Source organism: Megascapheus bottae, chromosome 24 (genome assembly GCF_031878675.1).
Source record: "Megascapheus bottae isolate mThoBot1 chromosome 24, mThoBot2.hap1, whole genome shotgun sequence".
Taxonomy (NCBI): Eukaryota; Metazoa; Chordata; class Mammalia; order Rodentia; family Geomyidae; genus Megascapheus; species Megascapheus bottae.
In genome coordinates, this window is record NC_143532.1 from 13,105,447 (window position 1) to 13,128,421 (window position 22,975).

Here is a 22,975-nt window from a genome sequence, read left to right on the forward strand (position 1 = left end):
CATCTTGATGCCTCTATTTGCCTGGGGCATTCTCCTTTCAGAATCTGTTGTCAGTTTCCTCCCTTAAACCCCTTCTCACTCATCCACTTTGCATCCAACCCTCCCCCCACCTTCCTCTTCCTAATCCCTCATTTGATCTCACTGCCAGTTCCGTATAGGTCCTAAACCAAACTTTCCCCTACAGAACAATGACCAGATTTCTGCTCTGACATCCTGCCTGCCTACTAATCACTGCCTTGAACTCTCAGATAAGATAAATTCCAGTGGGCCGGGTGTCAAGCCTATCTCCTAACTACTCAGGAGGCTGAGATCTGAGGGTCGAGGTTCAAAGCCAGCCCAGACACTAAAGTCTGTGAGGCTCTTCAGTTAACCACTAGAAAACCGGAAGTGGTGCTGTGGCTCAAGGGGGAGGGCGGTAGCCTTGAGCTGAAGAGATCAGGGAAACTCCCAGGCCAAGAGTTCAAGTCCCAGCACCGACCAAAAAAAAAAAAAAAAGATAAATTCCCATAAAATAGAGAACTAAAGTATCAGATATTCCTGCCCTCCCTCTGATCCTAACATTACAACCATCCGGTCCTCACCTCCTTATAGCTTATAAGGATAGAAGCTATTCAAGTAGAATTCTTCCAACTGTGATAAAATCAGAGTTCCTCTGAGGCACCAAAAAAGAAAGATAAGCAGAAGAGGCCAGTTACAGCAAGCCCTGAGAATGGGGTCTCTTAAAGAAGACATGACCTTACCTGGGGAGCTTGGCCACGCTACCTGGTTCCAAGGACGTGCCTGAAGTACAATGAAAGGATTGTTAGACTGGCCCTTGATGATATTTATGCTGTTGCTCACCCTTAGCCTTTTCTGGAAGTTCTAAATCAGGATCTGCAATATTCTCACTTCTGGAACATTGAGGGGGTTGTTTCAGATCCATATTGAAAAATAACTCTTCATTCTAAATAAGAGCTGGGAAACACACTTCTTTGGTTGGTTTGATGCCAATAGCTCACTTGAGGTGATAGAGGCTGATCCTTTATAAAAAGGAACAGCAGAATGTAATTGTTCAATCTGCATATGTTTGGGGGTGCCTACCACATGAGGCCCTGGGAGGACTCCTGGACACCCACAGATGGGCTCTACCATGTTTCTGAGAAAAATTATTTTATTCTAGATTCTGGAACTGTAGAGTTTCTGTACATCACTACAAACCCCCACTTCCAAAGTAAAAAATGTACCTATGAGGATATGGTGTGCTGGAATTTTCTCTCCTAACATCTACAATAGCTCTTTCACTCTACACATGATCTCCAGCCCCTCCTAAATATGGTCTGACTCTCAAGGCTTATTTATCCCAAGGGCTTATAAGAAATAAATGAAGGCTGGGTGCTGGTGACTCTCTGGCCTGGAATGCTACCCTCTTAGAAGGCTGAGATCTGAAGATGGTGGTTCAAAGCAAACCCAGGCAGTAAAGTCTATGTGATTCTATCTCCAATTAGCCAGTAAAAAGCCAGATGTGAAGGTGTGACTCAACTGGTTTATTGCCATCCTTGAGAGAAAAATCCAAATAAGAGTGTGAGGCTCTGAGTTCAATTCCCAGTACAAGCACAAAAAATAAAAAGGGCGAGAGGGGCCAGGAGTTTGGCCTAGTGGTTAAAGTGCTTGCCTAGCATGCATGAAGACCCGGGTTCGATTCCTCGGTACCACATACATAGAAAACAGCCAGAAGTGGTGCTGAGGCTCAAGTGGTAGAGCTCTAGCCTTGAGAAAGTCCAAGGACAGTGCTCAGGCCCTGAGCTCAAGCCCAGGACTGGCAAAAAAAAAAAAAAAAAAAAAAAGGGCGAGAGAATGTGTCTTAGTGGTAGAGTGGTGCCTAGCATGCATGAAGCCCTGCATTCAATTCCTTGGTGCCACTTAAACAGAAAACGCTTAGAAGTGGTGCTGTGGCTCAAGTGGTAGAATGTTAGCCTTGAGCAAAAGAAGCTCAGGGACAACTCCTAGGCCCTGAGTTCAAGTCCCAGGACTGGCAAAAAAAAATAAAGTAAAATAAAATAAAAGGAAATGAATAAAGGACAAGCACCTTTCCTCGAGAAAGGGAAAGTACAGCTTAACGGGCATTTTGGAGAAAATACACAAAAACAGTTTTACTAAAAACCAAAAAGATGGAGATTAAGAAAATTGGTTCTTCTCAATCAGCCTGAAAAACATTAAAGGAGGATTTAAATATCCAAGGGGTAGGGGTGGGGATGGGGGTAATTTCATCTCAGCAGGTGAGAACATAAATTGAGGCATACCTTTAATCCACTAATTCCATTATTTTCAAGAAAGAGGCAAAGGTGAATATTTTACATTTCAATGATAACTGTATATTATTCCCCCTGGCATTACTTGGCAAATCATATTTTAACAAGTTGAGAAGTGATTGAGACAAGGAGATAGATTTCTTAGGTTATTCTAGATAAGCCTCCAGTTTCCTTAGCTGTGCAGATGAGACTTTCCATAGAATGTCAGGAAAGCTGACTTGAGGACCAACTTGTGGTAGGAGAACCTGAGATAGTTGCAGCCAGTTTCTGTCTCTCAAAACGGCATTATCTGGACTGATAATCCAGGAAAATTTGTTCTTTGTCAATAAGCAGAAGAGTTTGTCCTTGCAATGGTTTTAGGGCATGCTTGCCACCAAGGGCCTAATCTGAATTCATCTGTGCCTGGAGACAATTGCCCCCAGGGACCAGTGCCAGTCCAAATCAAGCAATTTACTATAATTTAGCCAACCAGATGTCTTTTCCTAACATCATCCTCTCTGATATTGAGTGTGCATGCATACATGTATGCACATGTACATGTGTACACACACACACACACATGTGCACGCGCACACACACACACACACACACACAGTCTGCTTCCTTCTGAGGGAATGAATGACTACCATTCCCTGCAGAGCCTCAAGTTCAGGGTGTATTATCAAGCCTTGGGTTGGGCTGTGCTTGTGCTTACAGCACAAGCTTGGGTGTTAACGTCCACCTGGAAGAAATGACTTTTTCCCTTGGCTCTCTCTCCCCCTGCACCCTGGAAAACCCAGCCTAGCACCTGTAACCCTGGCAATTGGCATGCCTGGGGACAATAGGAGGTCCCCCACTCTGAGGTATTCCCCCATCCTCTGAGATCATATCCACTTCTGCTGTGGCCACACCCCTCCCCTATCTAATCTCTCACTTCCCTCCATAAACTGTCTTGCTCTGCCCAACTCCATCTTGGTTGGAAGGAAGTCTGCTCTCTCCTTACACGATAAACCTTCTTCTCCTGAACAGTGTGGAGTTTCCATTTGGCAGAGCTAGAGATGTGGGTACTAGAGATGTGGCTCGAGTGATTAGAGCACTGGCCTAGCAAGTGCAAAACCTGGCTAGTACTGCCAAAAAAAAAAAAGTTTCTGGGGGTTTTGAGGACATGCAAGTCAAAGCACCCTGTCGTCAACAGTTTGTCAGGAGACACGAAGATGATTGTATTGAAAAATGGTTGTTTTCAAATATTCTAGGTCCTGGAGCCAATGCCCTTTTGTTGTTGTTGTTCTTATTAGTAGTAGTAGTAGTAATACTGCTAAGGCTTGAACTCAGAGCCTAGGCACTGTCCCTTAGCTTTTTTTTTTTTGCACTCAAGACTAGCTCTCTACCACTCGATCCACAGCTCCTTTTCCGGTTTTTTTTGCTGAGTAATTGGAGATAAGCATTTCATAGGTTTTCCTACTCAGGCTGACTTTGAACCTCAATCAGGTCCTTTGAGAAAATATCTGAGTTTCTGGGTCTCCTTCAGGCTTTTTCAAGTACACAGCAATCTCTTTCACCTACCACATGGCACAGCTGCTGTGATTTGGGCTGGAGGTGCAAAAAATCACATCCTGAACCCCCCCCATCACACATTTATCCCGTTCAGGCCTCATTTTCTGGAAGACCCAGAACTTACCATCCCCCTGAGGGTCCTAAGCCTGAGGACCCAGCTCTGTCACCCACTGACTGTGTGATCTGGACCAATCAACTTCTCGGAGCCCGTGTAAAACTAGTTGAAAGGAAGGGCACTTTTGTGTGGGCTCTGTGGTTTCCATTTACATCCCAACTCGCAAATGACTCATATCCTTTCGTGAAAGTAGGTTTGGAAAAGGAGCAGAAAAACAGCCCTGGAAATTTGGTGTGGATAGAGGTATCTATCTCATAGCCCTTGCTGTGCTCCCGCCTGCAGCTGCGGGGAAGCGGACAGCAGGGGGCGCTGCCGGGCCAGCTCGCGCCTGGCAGCCTCCAAGCCCAGGGAAACCGCGGTGTCAGCAAGGTTGGTCTCTGAGTCACAGCCAGTGCCACCTAATGAAACAGTGGCTCTCCAGGAAACCGCGAGAGCCTGGTAAATGTCTCCCCACCCATCCTGGAAAGCCCTGGCGGGAAACTCATGCAGAACTCCGGACCAAGCAAAGAACCAATGAGCAACCAGGGCTGGACGTGTCAGTACTCCACTCCCCTGGGGCCTGGGCATCCTGCCCGCACCCCACATCTATCAGGATGTGGCTGGAATAGGCCTAGCCAGATCGTTATATGCAAAATTACTACCAGGAAAAGACAGCCTTCTGACAATAGGAATAGCAATGGTTGATTGATTGATTGTCTGTCATGGGGCTTGAACTTTGGGCCTGGGCGCTGTCCTTGAGCTCTTCAGCTCAAGGCTACCACTCTACCCCTTGAGCCACAGCGCCAATTCTGGTTTTCTGGTGGTTCATTGGAAATAAGAGTCTCATGGACTTTAGTGTCCAGGCTGGCTTTGAACTGCGATCCTCAGATCTCAGCCTCCAGAATTGCTAGGATTCCAGGTGTGAGCCACTGTGCCCGGCAGCAGTGATGTATTTTTGTGTTCCACTCCCCCACTATGCCTGTTTGCCTGGGGAGAAAAGTTTAGTAGGACCCAAAAACCAGCCGTTACAACATTCAACTCTGGATCATGAAACTCTAGGAACTTTTATTCCCCCATCCCCTCAATTGCTAGGCAGGCATTCTACTGGCCTTCCCTGTAGCTGGGACCACACATCTCAGCACTACAGCTGGCTTATTAGTTGAAATGGAGTGTCCTTCACATTTTTGCCTCCGCTAGGTCTCAAACCACAATCCTCCTAATCTCTGGCTTCTCTGTTGAGTTCTTCACATTTAAAACATGTATCATGTATTTAACCACCAGGAAACTCCTAGTATTTCCTCCTCCACCTCCTCACCCCACCCCGCCCCTTACAGGAACATAGTCCACTTTCCCAGGGATGAAAGGCAGCGTGGAAGAGTGCAGGGTGAACTGCCAGCCTTGGAGGTGGAGACTGGGAGCACTGCTCTTCCAGATGGAGAAATCAGGGAAGGTTCTCCTGATAGGATAGGCTTGGGAGGAAATCTGAAGGCATTCAGGGAGTGAGAACATTCCTGGATAGAAAATAGGACAAAGGGGCCGGGAGTTTAGCCTAGTGGTTAAAGTGCTTGCCTCACATGCATGAAGACCGGGTTCGATTCCTCGGTACCACATGCATAGAAAAAAGCCGGAAGTGGTGCTGAGGCTCAAGTGGTAGAGCTCTAGCCTTGAGAAAATCCAAGGACAGTGCTTAGGCCCTGAGCTCAAGCCCAGGACTGGCAAAAAAAAAAAGAAAATAGGACAAAGGTCATCTACTGTGAGCCAAGAGAGGGGTCTTATGACTATGGTTGCTTGCTCCTCCTTCTCTAGATCTTGGGTTATGACTGGACAGGACTCGAACATAGCCCTTATTCCCTTGCTTCTATGTTTCCCAGAAAGGTGCTATGTGAAACAAGATCCCACCAACTGTCCTGAGAAGAAAGGCACACAGCCCACTCTCCATCCAGAAAGCAATTCACCATGTACAGTGGCATAATAGAAGCTCTAAAAAATCCTGCAGAAAAAGGAAATCAACCCACAGCATTGCATCACTTCCAAATCTTTCGTGCTGAGCTACCAGCTCTGAAAACTGGTCTCATCTGATAGAACCCATGTATATCCATTCTTTGAAGTAGAAAGCAAAGTCTCAAATCCAGAACTGACTTCACCAACTTCCCTGGGGGTTCTAAACTTGTGGCAGAGAAGAATCTGGGCCTTGCTCTTTGATTCCCAGCCAAGCCCTTCTCCTGGATATTTCTTGACCCGATGGCTCCAGTTCATTCACCTTAAAGCTAGAGACAGATAGGAGCATTGGTCATGGGAAGGCCGCCCCAATGTCATGTTGTGTTTTTGTCTCATCATGTAAGTTAAACCCTATAGCTTAAATAAGGCCTCATTTCCTGGGTGCTAACAGTGCGTGAGTGTTTTCTGAGCCTGATCCAATGTTGGAAATGCAAGGCTGATGTATTTCAAATATAGTTGAACTTTCTTTCATCAGCCAATAACAATCAAATATTATGAATCACTCCTCTCAACTCACTTCTTCAGGGAAGGTCAATAATCCCACAGCATTTTTTCCCTCTCTGCCAAGGAACAGAGAGAGCCTGTGGCCTTGAGGCTGATGTACAAAGTACCTAAACCCTAACTACTCTACAGCTGCTTTTCCAAGAAACAAGAGCCCCTTCTAGCACAGGGTCCACTGTGTCATGAGGGGGTGACCTGAGAACCCCAGCACTGCCATTCACTGGATACATGACCCCTTTCCTCTCTCTGTTAAATGGGAATGGGGCAGCCATTCCCATGAAAGCTGTAGGGATGCCAGCCATGTCAGCAAAATGAGGGTAGGGGAAGTATGTGGGTGTCAGGGTGGAGCTGCCCTCCTTTCCATGGGCCCTAGTGTTATTTCTGTCTAAAGAACTAGGACCTGAGACTGTAATCAGGGCATACCCATCCCCAGGCTATGTGAAGACTGGGTCAAATTCAATCAGATTTTCTCACACTAACCTTGAGTTCTGTGGAACTAACTCCACATCTTCTCCCCTGCTGTTCCTCTACCTGGCACATGCTCCTCTATCCTCCAAATCTTTGAGGAAGGGAAGAGGAGAGGGGGCCTTGCCTCAAATGGCACTGGCTAGCTGTCATCTCCACCCAGTGCAGGAGTCTCAAGTCAGCAGAAGAAACAAGAGGTTCCAGAGAAACAAGAGCACAAATAACAGCAAACCTGGTTTAACAAATAGTAACCTACCAACCAGGGCTAAAGGAAGAGCCTAAATTGCAGTTTTACATGTGGCCACTAGGTGGCACAGACCCCACAGGAATGCCTGAGTGTTTTAGAGCAAAGTGGAATAGGGAGACTGACCACTGGGAACTGACACTGTCCACATCCTTGGTGTCACCTCGTCCCTCCTGCTGGCCACTACCCTGTCACTCTTCTCTGGTGCTTCTCCCAGGCATGGCCTCCCTTCATTCCCATGGTAGAGAGTATTTGGGGAATCTGCGGGTATGAGGTTGTCACTTGTTGGGGAGACGCTGGCATGTGGGAGTTCTGCAGAGTAGAGTCACACAACAGAGTATTGTCTGAGTCCTGCTTGATGTTCCGATGTCCCATCTTCTTGCAATCTATTGGTCAGCATTTAAATCCATGATCTTGCACCATTTATTTGGAAACAGAAGGTCCATTTCTTTTTTTTCCCACAGCTTAAATATATAACATATTTTCTAAGTAGTTACCATATACAACATGTAAGGAGAGAATCCCATTTTGTGTTTGCTATTATTTTCCCCTACCAAAGCTGTTAGAGGTTTAATATCTCAATGTCCAGAGGCGAGGAGACCTTTCAGAGGGAATTAGGTCACTGGGTTCCATCATCCTCAGGAGGTTATTATGGTTCCTGCCATTGCAAGTGAGATGTGGTGAGAGCAGGCCCTTATTTAAAACATGCATGCACACACACACACACACACACACACACACACACACACACACACGCCAGGCACTCCCTCATTCTCTGACACACCTGACTGCATCTCTTGCCACGTTCCACCATAAGCCAAAGGAGCAGGAGTACTGTACCATGAAGCTGACACAAAGCAGGTTCTGGATCATTACCATTTTAGCTGGCTAAAATAAACTTTTCTTTATATATTACTCAGCCTTGAGAATCTTGTGATAGCATCTGAAAACAGAACAAGCTGGTGCTTGGGATTTTTTTTTTTTTTTGCCAGTCCTGGGGCTTGAACTCAGGGCCTGGTCACTGTCCTTAGGCTTTCTCAGGGCTAGCGCTCTACCACTTGAGCCACAGTACCACTTCTGGCTTTTTCTGTGTATGTGGTACCGAGGAATTGAACCCAGGACTTAGTGCATGCTCTACCACTAGGCCACACTCCTGGCCCTGTGCTTGGGATTTTATTGAGAGTTTTCACTATCTAGGAAAATCAACTCACAAGAACAAGGACCCTTGTATTCCTCTGTCCAGATGCTGTTTTGTTACAAATTCTCTAGTTATAGACACAAATAATCAGAAGACAGCATCACATCTTTAGTGTCCTTGGGTCCCAGAATCTCCAAATCGGCAAGCATGTTATGTTTATTACACTGCATTGTTCTAGGAGTTCACACACAGGAAGACCAAAGGAAGACATTCTTAGGGGAGGAACAGAAAGGCACAATGCTTATGTACCTCTGATCACATAAAATATTTGTCGAAATGAACTCCAGGAAATGGGGGTGGAGAGGGAAGGTGACTATATTGTAAGCTGGGCACTGGCGGTTTATGCCTATAGTTCTAGCTACTCAGAAGGCAGAGATGCAGGGGGGAGGGGCAGGGCTCAAAGCTGAGGGGGAGGGGCACAAAAATTGGAGAGATCCATCTCCAAAATAACTAGCAAAAAGAGCAAGGCCAGAGCCTTGGCTCAAATAGTAGAGTGCCAGCTGGAAGCAAGCTAAGCCAATTTGAGGCCCTGAGTTCAAACTCTAGTAGCATCAATCAATCAATCAATCAATCAACCAACCAATCAATACATGCAAAATAAAACAAAAAGCTACCATAAAACAAGGTGGTCACACCTGTAATCCCAGAATTTAGGAGACTGAGGTAGGAAGATCATGAGTTTAAGGCCAATCAGGGCTACATAGTAAGACCTCTTCTCAAAAGAAAACAAACAAAATAACAAGGAAAAAGCCAGACCTACTCTCTGATAGGAACAAACCATAGCAAACACAAAGTGCATTCTACTCTCCTCATATGTGGTAACTGAATTTCTCAAAATTTCACCATGTATTTAAGCTACAAAAACATAGTGCTTTAGTGCTTCCATGTTAAAGTGGAATAAGGTTGTGATCCTCAGTTAGAATAACCCAGATAGGCCATTCGAACATAATCCCAGCATGACCTCTGACCTCAGAGGGATCCAGGCTGGAGGCAGGTGCCCCAGAGATCATAAAGCTGGCTACTAGTGCCTGACCTGGGCCTTCCATGAGTTTTTAGAACTGCCACAGGCGCCAATTTTAGCATTTAAGTTGGCACTGAAGTCTCCACCCCCCTAGCCTGGGGCCAAACAGTATTTGCATAGCTCTGTACCCCAGGGTACACAGAGGTGAGGAGCTCCCCTCCAAGTCCTTTGCAGTGCTCCCCAGAAACCACAGACTTCTGGACTTAATGCTGGGGCCAGACCTTCAAAGTCCTGGCTATCCCCAAAGTATCTTTTCAGCTCACCTGCCCCTGTCTGAAATACCCCATTAGAGCTCTGTGTTCTGGAGGGGGAGACACCATTTCCAGGCACTGAACTCTCTAAAAGTGCAAACCTTGTCAACCAGGTCATGGTTCCCGGATTTCGATATGTGAAAAAAGATAAAATGCCTTTATTTCCTGTAAGTCCATTCGATCTAGCTTAGAGCCCCCAGTGGGTGAGGCTGGTGGGAAATTCAGCCCCAGCTCTCCTCTTGCAGGTCTAGAGGTCTCTGTGGTTCTTCCAGTTACAAGCTCTTATCTATTCTCCCAGTATCATGGTCCTTTTTAGTTGGGGGTGGGGGACAAAAGTGTGTGCAATAGCTAAGGCCCTGAGTATTTGTTCCCCGGCTGGCCCTAACACTACCTCTGTCTACAAAATCTACTTCTTAGCCTCCCTCTGACACCTTTGACAAATTGGGAAGCTAAGGCCTAGAGCCCAGTCATAGACAGAGAATTATTTGGAGCAGAGAAATCTTTCTGATACATAAGATCCTCCCTGTAGAACAGGAAAGAACCCTAAGTTCAACTATGTACCCCTAAGCCTTTCTTACAATACCTATCCCAGCAGGGCATCTGACTCTCCCTTAGTCCTGGAGAGAAAAACAGTTGGGATACACCTGGAAGGACCAAGATTAGACCCACAGACTAGAAGCTGCGAGGGCCCAGGCATGAATCCATGCTGCAAGGGACACAGGAGCAGCCAAAGCTGTCATCTGTCAGAATTTGTAATTAAGTTCCATGTTAGGGGGGAGATGTGGGCCAAGGGATGCCTGGAGCCTCCTGAGCTTCTGGAAGGATCAGTTTCCTTTAAGCCTGAAGCTGTTATGCCTGCTTAGCCCTCCCACACTTCTCATGGCCCTTGCATGGAAAGGTAAACATCTGTCTAGCATTGGAAGTCTACAGAGCTCCTGAGAGCCCATGTCCCCAGCCAGGCGACCCAGATCAGTGAACACAAGCTGGGCCTGAGCAGCCAGTCCTTCCTGGCTCACCGTATGGCACAAGCTCCTGCAGTACTAGGACTCCAGCTACTTTGCTCTGGTCCTCTCTTCCAGAGAACTCTCCCAGATGAATCAAGTCTTCTGAACCCAGCAGGACTCTTTCTTGACAGCCTCCTGTGGTCAGCTCTTTACCAAGAGTCTTGGCCTTTGTACTAATGGGACAGCCAAAGTTCTGCTGGGTTGGTGGGAAGCGAAGGGATGACAAACTTTCCTGGAGGAAAAAGGCCAGGCCCAGAGAGCCAACTTGGCATCATGTAGTCCAGACTATTTCTTTTTTCTTGGTCCTAGAACTTGAACTCTGGGCTCAAAGCTAGAACTTAGGGCCCTGTGCTTTTGCTTAATTTTTTTCCCCTCAAAGTTGATGAGCTACCATTTGAGCTACTTTTAGCTCTTTGGTGGTTAATTGAAGATAAGAGTCTGCCCAACTTTTCTGCCTAGGCTGGCTTTGAACTGAAATCCCAGATCTCAGCCCCCTGAGCAGCTAACATTATAGGCGAGAGCCACCAGTGCCTGAGCTGACTTGTTTCTTCTTATTATGGCTTTTTGAGCAAGGGTCTTGATAGGTAGCTGGGCTGGCCTTGAATTCAAGATACCTCTGCCTCAGCCTCCCAGGTGCTGGAATTATAGGCATGTGCTATTATACTCCAGATCCTATTTTCTTTTCCTTTTTCTTTTTTGTACAAGTATTGAAAACGTTTAAACCATAGGTGGGGTTCATATGACATCATTTCCATTTTTGAAAGGAGGAAATACTCCCCAGAAGCCTTGAGTAACATTTCCTTCAATGTGTGCCTTCTTTATATGACAGAGTACAAAAGGCATAGACATGTGCAGAAAGATACTGTCTCTGGCCCCAGCTGTAATGTGGCAAGGCAGGGACCCTGCAGCAGCCTCCAGGGAGTGAGTGTCCCTCCAAAGCCTGCAGGCTGTTAAATGACAGCGTTGAGGGCAGGTCCTCTGACCAGGAGTGCCACAGGGACCTTTAGCTTTGCTGTCACCTCCCTGACTTTCAGGAGGTGCTGTGCAGGGAAGCCTGGGCCTCTGACTCAAGGCCACTACCAGTTTCCCAGGAAAGAGTGTCTTGGGGACAAACCGAGCCCATCTTGTTTGGGGGGGGGTCTCAAATGGAACAAGCATTGACCCCAGGAGATGATCTTGCCCTGAATGATTCAGTCCTAGCCCCATGAGGCCAAGTTTGCTGGATCCAGCGGGAACATCCCATTTGGGTAGAATAGGGTCAAATCTTGGGCTGTGATTAGAATATAAGGAGGCCACTCTGGGTTTTAAAATAGTTTTAAATTTAAGAAATGAATTAAAGGAAAGAACGTTGAGCGTGAGGATTCTTGGCAATCTCACAATAATTACAAATTCAGCTCCCATTTTCCAAGTCCTCTTCAGTGCCAGGTCTGTGATGCCACTATCCCTAGGAGGGGCTGGATACGGTCCCTAGCAGACCCAGAAATACCCACCTCCCCAAGTAGCCACCATCATGCCATCTCTCCCCCTAAGAGGAGCAGATGCTCTGGTTATAGAGCAGGACAGCAGTCAGGCGGATCTGGCCTGCTTGGCTCCTCGCCTCCATAACCTCTCTGTGCCTCGTTCTCCCAATCTATAAAATCGGATCATAGAGAGAAAGCTGGACATCTGCCCTAGGCCCTTTGCTGGCCTTCAGAAGTTTGCATTGCTAGCATTTTTTTCTGGCCTCCCTGCCCCCACCCCCAGCAGTCTGTCCTCCAGAAACATGCCCCTCCCTTTGCATGTTCCAGAATCCTGGAGGGAGAAGAGCTGTGAAATCATAGGCAAAGCTGTTCCTGGCTCTTGTGTCATCTTTGTGAGAGAAGCCTTCGCAGAGAGGTCTTGCCTTTCCTGTCCCCCCACCTCACAACAGCACAGTGGGGACCAGTTTGCCTGGAGAATGGGAGTGACAGGAGTAGGGAATCAATATACAAATCTTATCCCTCTGCCATCCAGGAAGTCAAAGCTAGAGGTCTAAAGCCTAGAGCCTTAGACACCAAGACACTTAGTATAGTGACAGTTACAGGATGATAGGAGTTATAGCCCTAATAAATGAGTGACATGTCCCATCAGGCCCTGCATGCAGGGCCTGACACAGCCTCCTTCCCAAGGGTGTTGGACATACCTTCACCCATCTGTCCTCACCCCCAAGATGTCCCTCCCTAATGGCTGCAAAACTTGCACACTGCTGTCCCCTCTCGTCATTTCTCACCCCTTTCACTGTTCCAGTCTCATCTGGGTTTTGAAATCCAATAGTCAACTTGACTAGGGGAGAGGCCAGCCAGGTACCTGGGTTAAAATTTAAGGAGACTCACTCTAGAGCTGTATAGATTACAGAATTCAGGACTAGATTTTTGTGCCACCCTAAATTTTCCTTCTGGGGCTGATAAATACTATGGCCAATGACTCTGTCTCTCTGTTACTCACTTTCTGTGTCTCTGTCTCTGTCTCTGAGTGTGTGTGTGTGTGTGTGTGTGTGTGTGTGTGTGTGTGTCTTATTAGCTGCATCTCCAAATCTCTCTCCCAGTCCTTGCTTCCTCCACTCCTCTGTCCTCTCTTTGCTGGCCACTAGCCACCAAGGCTCTTCCCCATCTACTAGCTTAGCCCTGCTCTAACTCTCTTAACCTTCCATGGCTTACCATCAGCATGGAGAATAGTCCCAGGCGCTACCCCAGGGCTTTGGGCCCATGGATCCTTTTCAGCCTCACAATTACACCAAGTTTTCATCTCTGAGCTTCACATCTGTCCAGCCCTCTGTTGTTCTAGTCTTGGAATACTGGCTGGAATTTCATTCTTCTCCTAAAGAGAAGAATTCTCTCTTAGCCTACGCTTTGCCCTTTGTCTCACCTTCCCTCTCCTGTTCCCAGCAACTCCCAAGTGTGCTGGACCCACTGCCAGCATTACCCCCCCCTCCAACCCCATATCAGTACTAGACAGAACACAGACACTCAGCTACTCAGCTGTTCTTAGTTGCATGGATCAATGAATTTATTAACACATGGATGGATTGTCATGTAGATGGCTTTGGTGACTGGGTTGGGATTCAGGGGGATAGTATATAAGCTGCAGCCAGGGCCTGCCCGTGGCAGCAGGTGGCTAGAGGGAGAAGGCCATGTCACCTGCAGCTGCCAGGTGCTATCTGAGCGGCCTGGCAGTGAGGTGGAAGCATGGTGGAGGCCTGAGGAGGAGGTAATGCTGAGAGGCAGCTGGACCTGCCTTGGATTATTGCTTGAGTCTTTCTGGCAGTGCCCGCTGCCTATCCCGGAAGCTCAGTCTCATCCATCACAGTGTGAGCTTAGGGTGGGGCCACTGCCACTGCCAGTGAGGGAAGACAAGAAAAGGTTCCCAGGGGGCTTTGGGTCTTGGAGAGCAGAGGCAGCTCCAAGCGTGGACCCTGCTCAGCTCCTAGTCTTCTGCCCCCCCCACCCACTCAGGGCAGGTGCACAATGCCTCCCCATTGAGGGTCCCAACAAGAATCCCTAAGAGAGGGGAGCTGAAGGGGGAGCACAGGACCCCCCAGACAGAGAGCCCCAGATGGTTTGGTGTCTGCTGACATGGAAGCCCTTGGGAAGATGGTGCCCTTGCAGCTAGCTGGGCAGGTGAGCAGATCAGGCCCGGAAGGAGGCTTTGACCACACGGCCCTTCAGTGGCTGTGGTGGCCGGAAGTTGTTCACCATGTGGATCCTCTCATCATCCTCTGAGGTGAAAAGCAAGCTCCGGAACTTCTCCATCTTGAGAAGACAGAAAAGATGCTCAGGGAAGACATTGCACTGTGGACCTCTAGGAATCCAGATTTATCATCTGGTCAACCTCTGTCCAGTCAGTGCCACCCTTCTTTTTACCTGTCCCAGGGCCGCCACCCTTTTCTCTTTTTGAGATCTCAATTTCAATCAATTGCTCCTTCCCTAAAAGATCTGTGAACCTATACTTGCTTCACCTAGTTCTAGTTCCAGTCCTGTACAGTGTAGTTTAAGTATACAGGAAAATGAAGCATTCTGAGGGCAACACAGTAGGGGCTGATCCCAGGATCCAAACTGCTCCTTTCCCTCCTGTGTCTGGGTCCTTATGTCCCTCATGACTCACAACCAAGCTGACTCAGTGGTAGAGTGCTTTCCTAAAAGGCATGAAGCTCTGGGTTCAATTCCTCAGTACCACATGAACAGAAAAGGCTAGAAGTGATGCTGTGGCTCAAGTGGTAGCCTCGAGGAAGGCTCTAGCCTTGAGGAAAAGCCCAAGGACAGTGTCCAAGCCCTGAGTTCAAGCTCTAAGACTGGCAATAACTAAATAAAATAAATAAACAAAACAAAATAAAATGTAACCAGATGTGCCTATAATTCTAGCTATGCAGGAATCAGAAATAGGAAATATCAGAAATAGGAAGAGGTCAGCTTGGAGACCTCTTCTAGTATGAGATCCTAGCTGAAAAACAAACTAAAAGCAAAAGGACTGGGGTGTAGCTAAAGCAATAAGAGCACTGATGAGCCAGCATACGGCTCTGAGTTCAATCCCTCCTAGTATTGGGGGGGGGGCGGGAACATGGGCCAATGATGGGAGGTTTGATGGGTGACCTAGGCTGGGGACTGCTAGCTCACTGGGGGATGGGGCAGACTCACCTGCTTCTCAGAGATGCTGATGGGCTCTCGGAGCACAATCCAGGTGACACTCTCACTAAGAGGGGGTGTGGTCAGGGAGCCTGGGTAGGTCCAAAACTGCCGGCTGACTGGCAGGAGGCTCTTCGGGTTGAAGCAGCTGAACTGAGCCTTGGTGCCCTAATAGGATGTGGATATGGATATCAGCATAAACCTTCTGCCAGGGCTAGCCTGGCACCCATGACCACCAGTGGGGTTTAGGTTTCTTCTTGGTTCACTGATACAAATTATAGGCAAATGGCCATGATCCTAGGTGCCTAGCCTGGGTTGGGCCCTCTGCAACTGTGTGTTAATATAGAAACTGTGGCGCTGGGGACACTCTGATCACCATTTCCACTCTCTTCTCTTTGGCTGCCTTTCTCATTGCCTGGCAGAGCAACATATGCAGTGACAGGTACCTTAAAAATCCTATCAATGGGTCAGGAGTTTGGCCTAGTGGTTAAAGTGCTTGCCTAGCATGCATGAAGACCGGGATTCGATTCCTCGGTACCACATACACAGAAAAATCCAGAAGTGGTACTGTGACTCAAGTGGTAGCCTCAAGGCTTTAGCCTTGAGGAAAAGCCCAAGGACAGTGCTTAGGCCCTGAGTTCAAGCCCCAGGACTGGCAGAAAATCCTGTCAATGCTCTGCCCTGTGGCATGCTGGGTACCTGAGGGACTGTAGCATGGCCCTGAAGGGCTGATGCTCAGTCTAGGTCTCAACTAGGGTAATCACCAACATGGAAAAGTGGATGGGCCCACTCTGAACCAACTTCTTCTTTCCCCACTGACCTGCTCTGGGTTGGGGACTGGGGAGATGAGAAGATGCAGTGACCCCTGGACTTACCTTAAACCGAACCATGTAGAGTGCATCTGTTAGACGGTTCATGCTGGGGTGTTCGTCCCCTGTCTGTCAGGGAGATGCTAGTGTGAGCCCACCATCTTGCATCTTAGAACAAGGGCTCTGCCCAGCCTCCCTTGTCCTTCTGGGCCCCCGGGAGACCCACCACTCACCTCTAGGAAGACCCCGACCACAGCCAGGCCATCGGGGGCCGAGGCCGCCTCACCAAAGGTGCTGTATTTCTTGGCATTCCAGTGAACCAGATGTAGCTGGAAGGTCAAGAATGGGACAAGCCCGGGCTCAAGATCTTGGGGTGGGCGGGGGACCGAGGGGAAACCCCCTTGAGAACCACTGGTAGCATTTTCTGTTCTGGATCCAACTGTTTTAGAGCCTTTAGGAACCCACAAAGGAATTTATTTGGCTTGGGCCCTGCTGTGACATCGATGGCTCTCCAGTAGGAGAAAGTGGGAGGGAGAACCTGCAGCTGAGTCCCAAGAGTAAGCAGGTTATCAGGTAGATGCCTGGGAAAGGCATTCCAGGCAAAAGAAACAGCATAGGCAAAGCTTGGAAGGCATGAAGAAGCCAGGTATCGGTGAAGGATGTGTGCAGCCCAGTAAAGAGAGAGGGAAGAAAAAGAAGAAGAGAAGAGGCCAGGCAAGGCCAGACCTTGACTGCAGACTCAGTTCCTGAAGGGTTGCCAAGCAAAGTGTGTGAGAGGGAACAGAACAGGCCCTTCGAGAAACTCCTGGCTATGCAGTCCAGGACAGAGTAACGGCGTCTGGCCTCCTCAAGCTCTTCCAAGTCCCTCCCTGGGTGGCTTGGAGCCTCTGACCCCAGGTCTGCTCCTTCCCCAGGCAGTGGAGGGATAGGGGGATGGCTCCTTACCTCGCTGGGAAATGACTTGCCATCCACTGTGTGCTCCGAGCCCACATCACGTCTCTTGCCCCAGTGGAAATGAAACTGCTTGAGCCGGTAGGGCCCCTTCAGGGGGCCCCCAGACACTGCTGTGGGCAGAAGAAACATGTGAAAGGATGCGTACGTACTCTGTCAGATGGCAGTGCCAGGGCCTGGGCAGTAGCCCAGGAAGGGACTACATTTTTCATGTGGAAAATTCAGGGTGTAGGTCAGTCCCACCAGCTTCCACAGTCCACCTTCTGGGTCAATTCAGAAAGTCTCCCAGCCTGCAGGTGGCAGAGACTTCTGGGATGGATGGACTACAGCTCTTCCTTGGGCCATCCTCACTCCTCTTGCCCAATTCCCTACAGAAGCCCTGGTACCAACAGCAACAGGCTTGCCACAGCTGGAACCCTGATCAAGCCGAGGTTGGAAGGATAACTTTATATAGTCCACCTACCTGCCCACATGGGGCAGAATCTGCTATCAATTCCTATTAAGAAACTGAGTTACTGAGACGGCATAGCATTTGCCCATGGACACACAGCAAGGCACTGAGCTACATTATGAACCTGTATCTCCTATAGTCAGAGTCTCAAGTTCCTAATCATCAGGCCACCCTGTCTCCTTAGAATATGCATGTTCCAGAGCAGTTGAGTCCTTGAAGATACCTATCCTTCCTCCTAGCCAGGCCCAACTACCCTCAGGGCCAATTCTTTTACAAATGGATTCTTTGGAAGGTCCCTCTTGCATTGGCTTTGTGAGTTTCTCACCTTGATAGCCCAGAGCTGAGGCTGTGCACAAGGCTTCTGGGGACTGATAGAATTTCCAGCTGAAAGAGATCTTGCACTGGAGTGGCCCAGTCAGGCCTGAATGTGAGCCTTTGGATCAGGTGACAGCCCCAGGCTCAGAGTTCCACTGGGCTCTCCATAGTGGCTGACTGAGGCACCAGGGCCTTGTACACTGTGGGCCTCAAAGAAGAGGGCAGCACAATCCAGAGGCCACTTGTTGTCTTCCCCTAAGTAATAAGCAGGGCCTGTCTGTGCCACCAAGGAGGTCCTGTCCGAACCCACGACTGTGGGTCGGACCCTAGTCAGGCTGCTCTGCCCTAGGGAAGGGACAACTGCAACATCCTGATCCTCTTTAGGGATCCACTTCTCTAAATTTGTTTCTCTTAGGAACCTACTTGGTAGTTAGTGTCTCAGAGGAAAAAAATCACCCTCTGACCCCTTGGGCTTTTCTCCCTCTGACCAAAGAATGCCTTGCTAATCACAGTGGGTTATGTTGTTGTTTAATTTGGGAGGAATCAAACCCAGGTCATCATGCACGTTAGGCAATTGCTTGGTCTATGTCTTCAGCCCTTTGGTCTGATGGGGCCTCACTAACTTTACCTGCCTTAAACTAGAGGTCCTCCTTCTTCAGACTCCCAAGTAGCTGGGTTTACAGTTACGCACCACTATACCTGGCTTCTGCCATTTGCTGTGAATTCACTATGTGTTTGGTGTTTTGCAGGCATCGACACATTTGACTTTCAGAGCAACTATGTAGAGACACATCCATTTCCCTCCCTGATGGATCAAGTCACAGTTTCAGCTTCTGGCTTTTTAGTAGCTAATTGGAGATAAGAGTTTCACAAGATTTCCTGCCAGGGCTAGTTTTGAACTGACATCCTCAGATCTCAGCCTTCTGTGTAGCTAGGGTTAGAGGCATAAGCCACCAGTAGTAGTGAGTACAACAAATTGCTTTGTCTGTCTTTTTTGAGGGTCTGCTAGGTGTCCTCTCTTTCAGGAAGAAGTATAGCTATTTTTTCCCTTTTATCCTACCCTCCCAGGGATCTTGGGATACAGCAACTAAGATCACTCCCCTTACTAAAAACCTAGCTTTCTTTCCTCCTCATCTCTACATTGGGTTTTTCTATTTGACAGTTAGATTCTCCTGAATATGTTTTATTGTATATGTGGGGAGGGGTGGAGAGCAAAGTACTGGACACTTGATTACATAAGAAACACTAGCACTTTCTCTCCTCACCCCACTCCACACCCCCACAGCCGGCTGTATGGACAAAATTCCTTCACTGAAAAGCACTCCTAAGGAATTTATCATGAGAATTCTTAATGCTAATTCCAGGACTAAAGAGGCCTTGGAAGGAGCTATAGCATGAATTGCCAACGGCCCTGCGTAGCCCAAAATGGTAGATACTTTCAGGTCAAGATCAGAGAGACATTAGAGCTAGTCCCAGGCCTTCCCCAGCTCATAAAACCTCAATTTGCCTACAAAAAGGGGGGTTTTGAGAAGACTAAATGCCCTGCTGAGAGCCTGACACAGAAGTCTCAGCCCCCTCTTCTCCTTGCAGAGCTGGACCAGACACCAAGGGCAGAAGGGCTTGCCCTATGCCACCAGCAGGAAGGTAGGAAAGACAAATCTGATTTGAAGGGCAGGAAGGGAGTTAGCATAGCTTGAAGACCTGCCTTTGGTGACACTTCATTTCTTTTATTGTCTCTCTCCGACTATAGAAAGTCAATCTTATTCCTCTCATATTATGTACAAGGAGACTAAAGCTCAAACTCCAGGCTTCATAGCTGATAAAAAGTGGAGCAAGGGCTGGGAGTGTGGCCTGGTGGTAGTGTGCTTGCCTAGCATGCACAAAGTCCTGGGTTCAATTCCTCAGTACCACATACACAGAAAAAATTGGAAATGGTGCTGTGGCTCAAGTGCCAGAGTGCTACCCTTGAGCAAAAATTGTCCAAGGACAGTGCACAGACTCTGAGTTCAAGCCCCAGGATTAGCAAAAAAAAAAAAGGAGGAGGAGGAGGAAGAATCTGAGTTCCTGATCCCAACCCATATGGGGCAAGGACTCTGGGTGATGGGGAGCAGGGCCAGGCTTTGGCAGCAGTCACTTACCTGTTCTGTCATCACAGTCATTGAAGTCTACCTGGACAGAGTGGCCATTGTTGGAAATGCTGAGTGATGTGCAGGCCTCGTAGGAAAGTTCTAGTGGCTGCAGGCTGGGTGAGTACACAGCCTGGCTGGATATGATATTGATGGGGGATTGGCGGTCTCCCTGGGCAATGGGGTACAGTTTGTGCCAATTTGAGGGCCCTGCAGGTAGAGAGGAGGCAAAGACTCAGGCTATCTCCTTGGGCTTGGTCATATGCCCATGGAGTCATACAGGTCTGAGGTCTAATCCCAGCAATGCTGGGATGTGGGAAATGCTTCAGTAGAACTCATCTCCAGTGCTGAAAGGAGGCCCAGAGAGGGAGAGCATGAAAAGGAATGTAACATAACTATAGGCTTAAAGGCTGTTCTGGATAGTGAGTTCTCCTCCCTATCCTACCCCTCCCCTCCTCCACTCCCCAGCACACATTCTGGGAAGCCCACAGACATCTAAAATCTCTTATATGGCCCTGACAGGAATTTACTCTCTGTACTTTGAGCAACTAGTAAAACTTAACTATCTGTGATGACAACAAAAATCCCTATCAACCTAGCTTTCGCTCTGTAACACATAGCCAACTTGTGAAGTGGACAGTAATTTGATGCCCACGTTACAGATGAGGGAACTGAAGCTACTCATGCATATGCATGCATGCACACACACGCACTGATATAAACACACAGCAGAGCTGAGCATCAGTGGCTCATGTCTGTAATCCTACGTACTCAGGAAGCTGAGATCTGAAATTCCATGAGACTCTTATCACCAGTTAATTAGAAACAAAAAAGGCAAGAAGTGGAACTGCAGCACAGATAGTAATGGGTTAGCCTTGAGTGAACTAAGCTAAGGGACAGCACCTAGGCCCTGAGTTCAAGCCCCAATATTGAACATGTGCACACACACATGTACACTGCCCTGCACTCACCAAGCCCCAAATATGCATATGTCTACACACACGCAGCTCTGCCAACTCTATCTGACCCACGCATACACATTCTCTCACGTAAACATCTCCTATTGGAACCCAAGTTCACACAAAAGGACCACAGCAGAACACATGCCCATGCATACACCCCCGAACACACACACCTGCGCACACACCCACGGGCGCCCACCACCTGCCTCCCGGAGGCTCCATCTGCAGCCTAAAGGCTCAGCATCTCCCTGGGGAACATCCTGAGATGCAGCCTATTTTTAGAGCTACTGCCTGCTGGTGCTTCTCCCCCTTTTTGGCTTCTTAAGTTTTCCCCGAGAAAACAGCAGCAGGTGCCGACAGAGACGGAGCCATGTCCCCAGTGGATGACTCAGAATCGTGGCACGGCCCCTTTGGGTTATTTTTGAAGTCCTGTGAGCTCTGCCTCATGCTGGCACCTCTGTCCTCTGTCTGTCCCTCTCTCATTGCCCTTAGATTGGACAACTCAGGACTCACTGGATGAGGTACAGCTGCCTGAGGGTAAGAGGGCCATAGGGCATACCCTTCAGAAGGCTGGAGGCTCAAAGCAGGTGGACAGGACCGACAGGAAGGGCTAGAAACTGAGGGCAGCCTCTGGGGAAAGCATGTCAAAGCCAGCTTAAGTCCTGCTAGGGAGAGAATGGTCTTCTCTGGGCGCTATCAGTCTGGCCCTTCTCCACTCTCCATCTCTGCTGGCCTTTTTCTGACTGTCTCTGTCCAACTCGTGCATGACCAGATCTAGGGATTCCCTTACAAAATAGCCTTCTTTGTCCTTAGGGTTCCAGAAGGAGCCAGGCATTCGCACACTTCTCGACTACCTCTGGACCACCGCCAATTTCCGGGACCCCAGACTGTAGCCCAAGACTCCCACTCACTCTCATAAAATGACAGTCTCTCCAGGAGAAGTGGGGCAGGAGGGACGTTCTTGCCTTAGGAACTTGCTCCTCTTTCCACCCCTTCCTGCCCAGCCTGGATCCTGGGTGTTCTATGTCCATCTCCACGAAAAAGCCCCCACCCCATCCTCATCCCTGAAAGGGAACTGACCTGTCCCAGACCCACACTCGAGCCAGCTTCTGTGTCCTCTCCCTTCCATTGCATGCTAAGGAAACTGAGGCAGGATGGAAAAGCTATCTTCCCCATCCGACTAAGAAAGCTGAGGCTGCTTGCTACACGGCACCTCCCGCTCGGGTGTCGTCGCCTAGACAGGCGTGCGTCCCCAAGTGCCCCCTTGGCTCAGGCTCACGTACCAGCCGGGCACCGCAGCTCGGACACTTGGGCGGGGAAACTCTCTTCTGGGGACACGTCGCCCTTGCCCACGCGGAGCTCAGCTCCCGGGAGGTCCCCGCACGGACCCCCACCCCCATCCCACCCCGCGCACAGCGCTGCCCCGCGGCCGCGCCTCCGCCGCCCCATCACCTCCCCGCGCGGCGCACGCCGGGGCGGTCGAGTGCCGGGCCGGGTCGGGGCGAGCGCGGTGGCCCCGGGCTGCGCGGAGGAGGCGGCGGTGGCGGGACGCGCTCAGCCGGCTGCCGCGCTCACGGGCGCGGGCGGCGCGGCCCGCCGGGGCGCAGCGCGGAGTGCGCGCAGCCGAGCCGGGGACTCGGCTTGTGGGCCGGGTTCTGGGCTCCGGGTCGGTTCTAGAGCGTGGGCTCGGGGAAACCCAACCCCGAGTGCAGATCGGAGCCAGTCCCAGCTGGGGGAGAGCCAGCGAGGGGCTGCGCCTACCGTCGTCCTGGCCGTAGCCCCAGCCGTGGTGGCCGGTCATGCCGCTGCTGTCCCCGGCAGGCAGTCGCGTACCTGCCCGCTGGGCTCGGTCCGCTCGATCGGGCTGCGGCTCTGGGCCCCGCTCCCTGCCGCGGAGCAGCCTCTTAAAGCGGCTGCGGGCGGGAGGAGCGGTTCCCCGGGGACCCGCCCCCCACCCCCTAGCAGGGAGAGAGGCCGGCCCTCCCCTCCCCTGCCCGCCCTCCCGCGGACCCGCTGATCCCCCGCCCCCTTCTCTCAGGCGAGGTCAGGTGGAGGTAAACTGCCCCCCTACTCCCTACACTCTCCCCGCACGTGTAGGAATACTGGGGTCCAGAGACTGTGCAGCGC

General features: G+C 49.5%; 1 protein-coding gene across 2 annotated transcripts; it reads right to left on the bottom strand.

Annotated features, from left to right (window-relative positions):
• Positions 1-13,611: 13,611 nt before the first annotated feature.
• On the bottom strand, positions 13,612-22,707 carry Ca7 (carbonic anhydrase 7). 2 transcript variants are annotated; one of them, XM_090357020.1, is made up of 7 exons: positions 22,610-22,707; positions 19,899-20,096; positions 16,989-17,107; positions 16,277-16,372; positions 16,110-16,172; positions 15,247-15,402; positions 13,612-14,364 (listed from the first exon to the last, which is right to left on the bottom strand). In XM_090357020.1, exons 1-7 carry the CDS (start codon positions 22,647-22,649, stop codon positions 14,242-14,244), a joined length of 795 nt encoding a protein of 264 aa, XP_090213146.1. In that variant the 5' UTR covers positions 22,650-22,707; the 3' UTR covers positions 13,612-14,241. The 2 variants fall into 2 exon arrangements, with proteins under 2 accessions (XP_090213146.1, XP_090213147.1); XM_090357021.1 differs by lacking the exon at positions 16,277-16,372.
• Between the last annotated feature and the right edge of the window lie 268 nt (positions 22,708-22,975).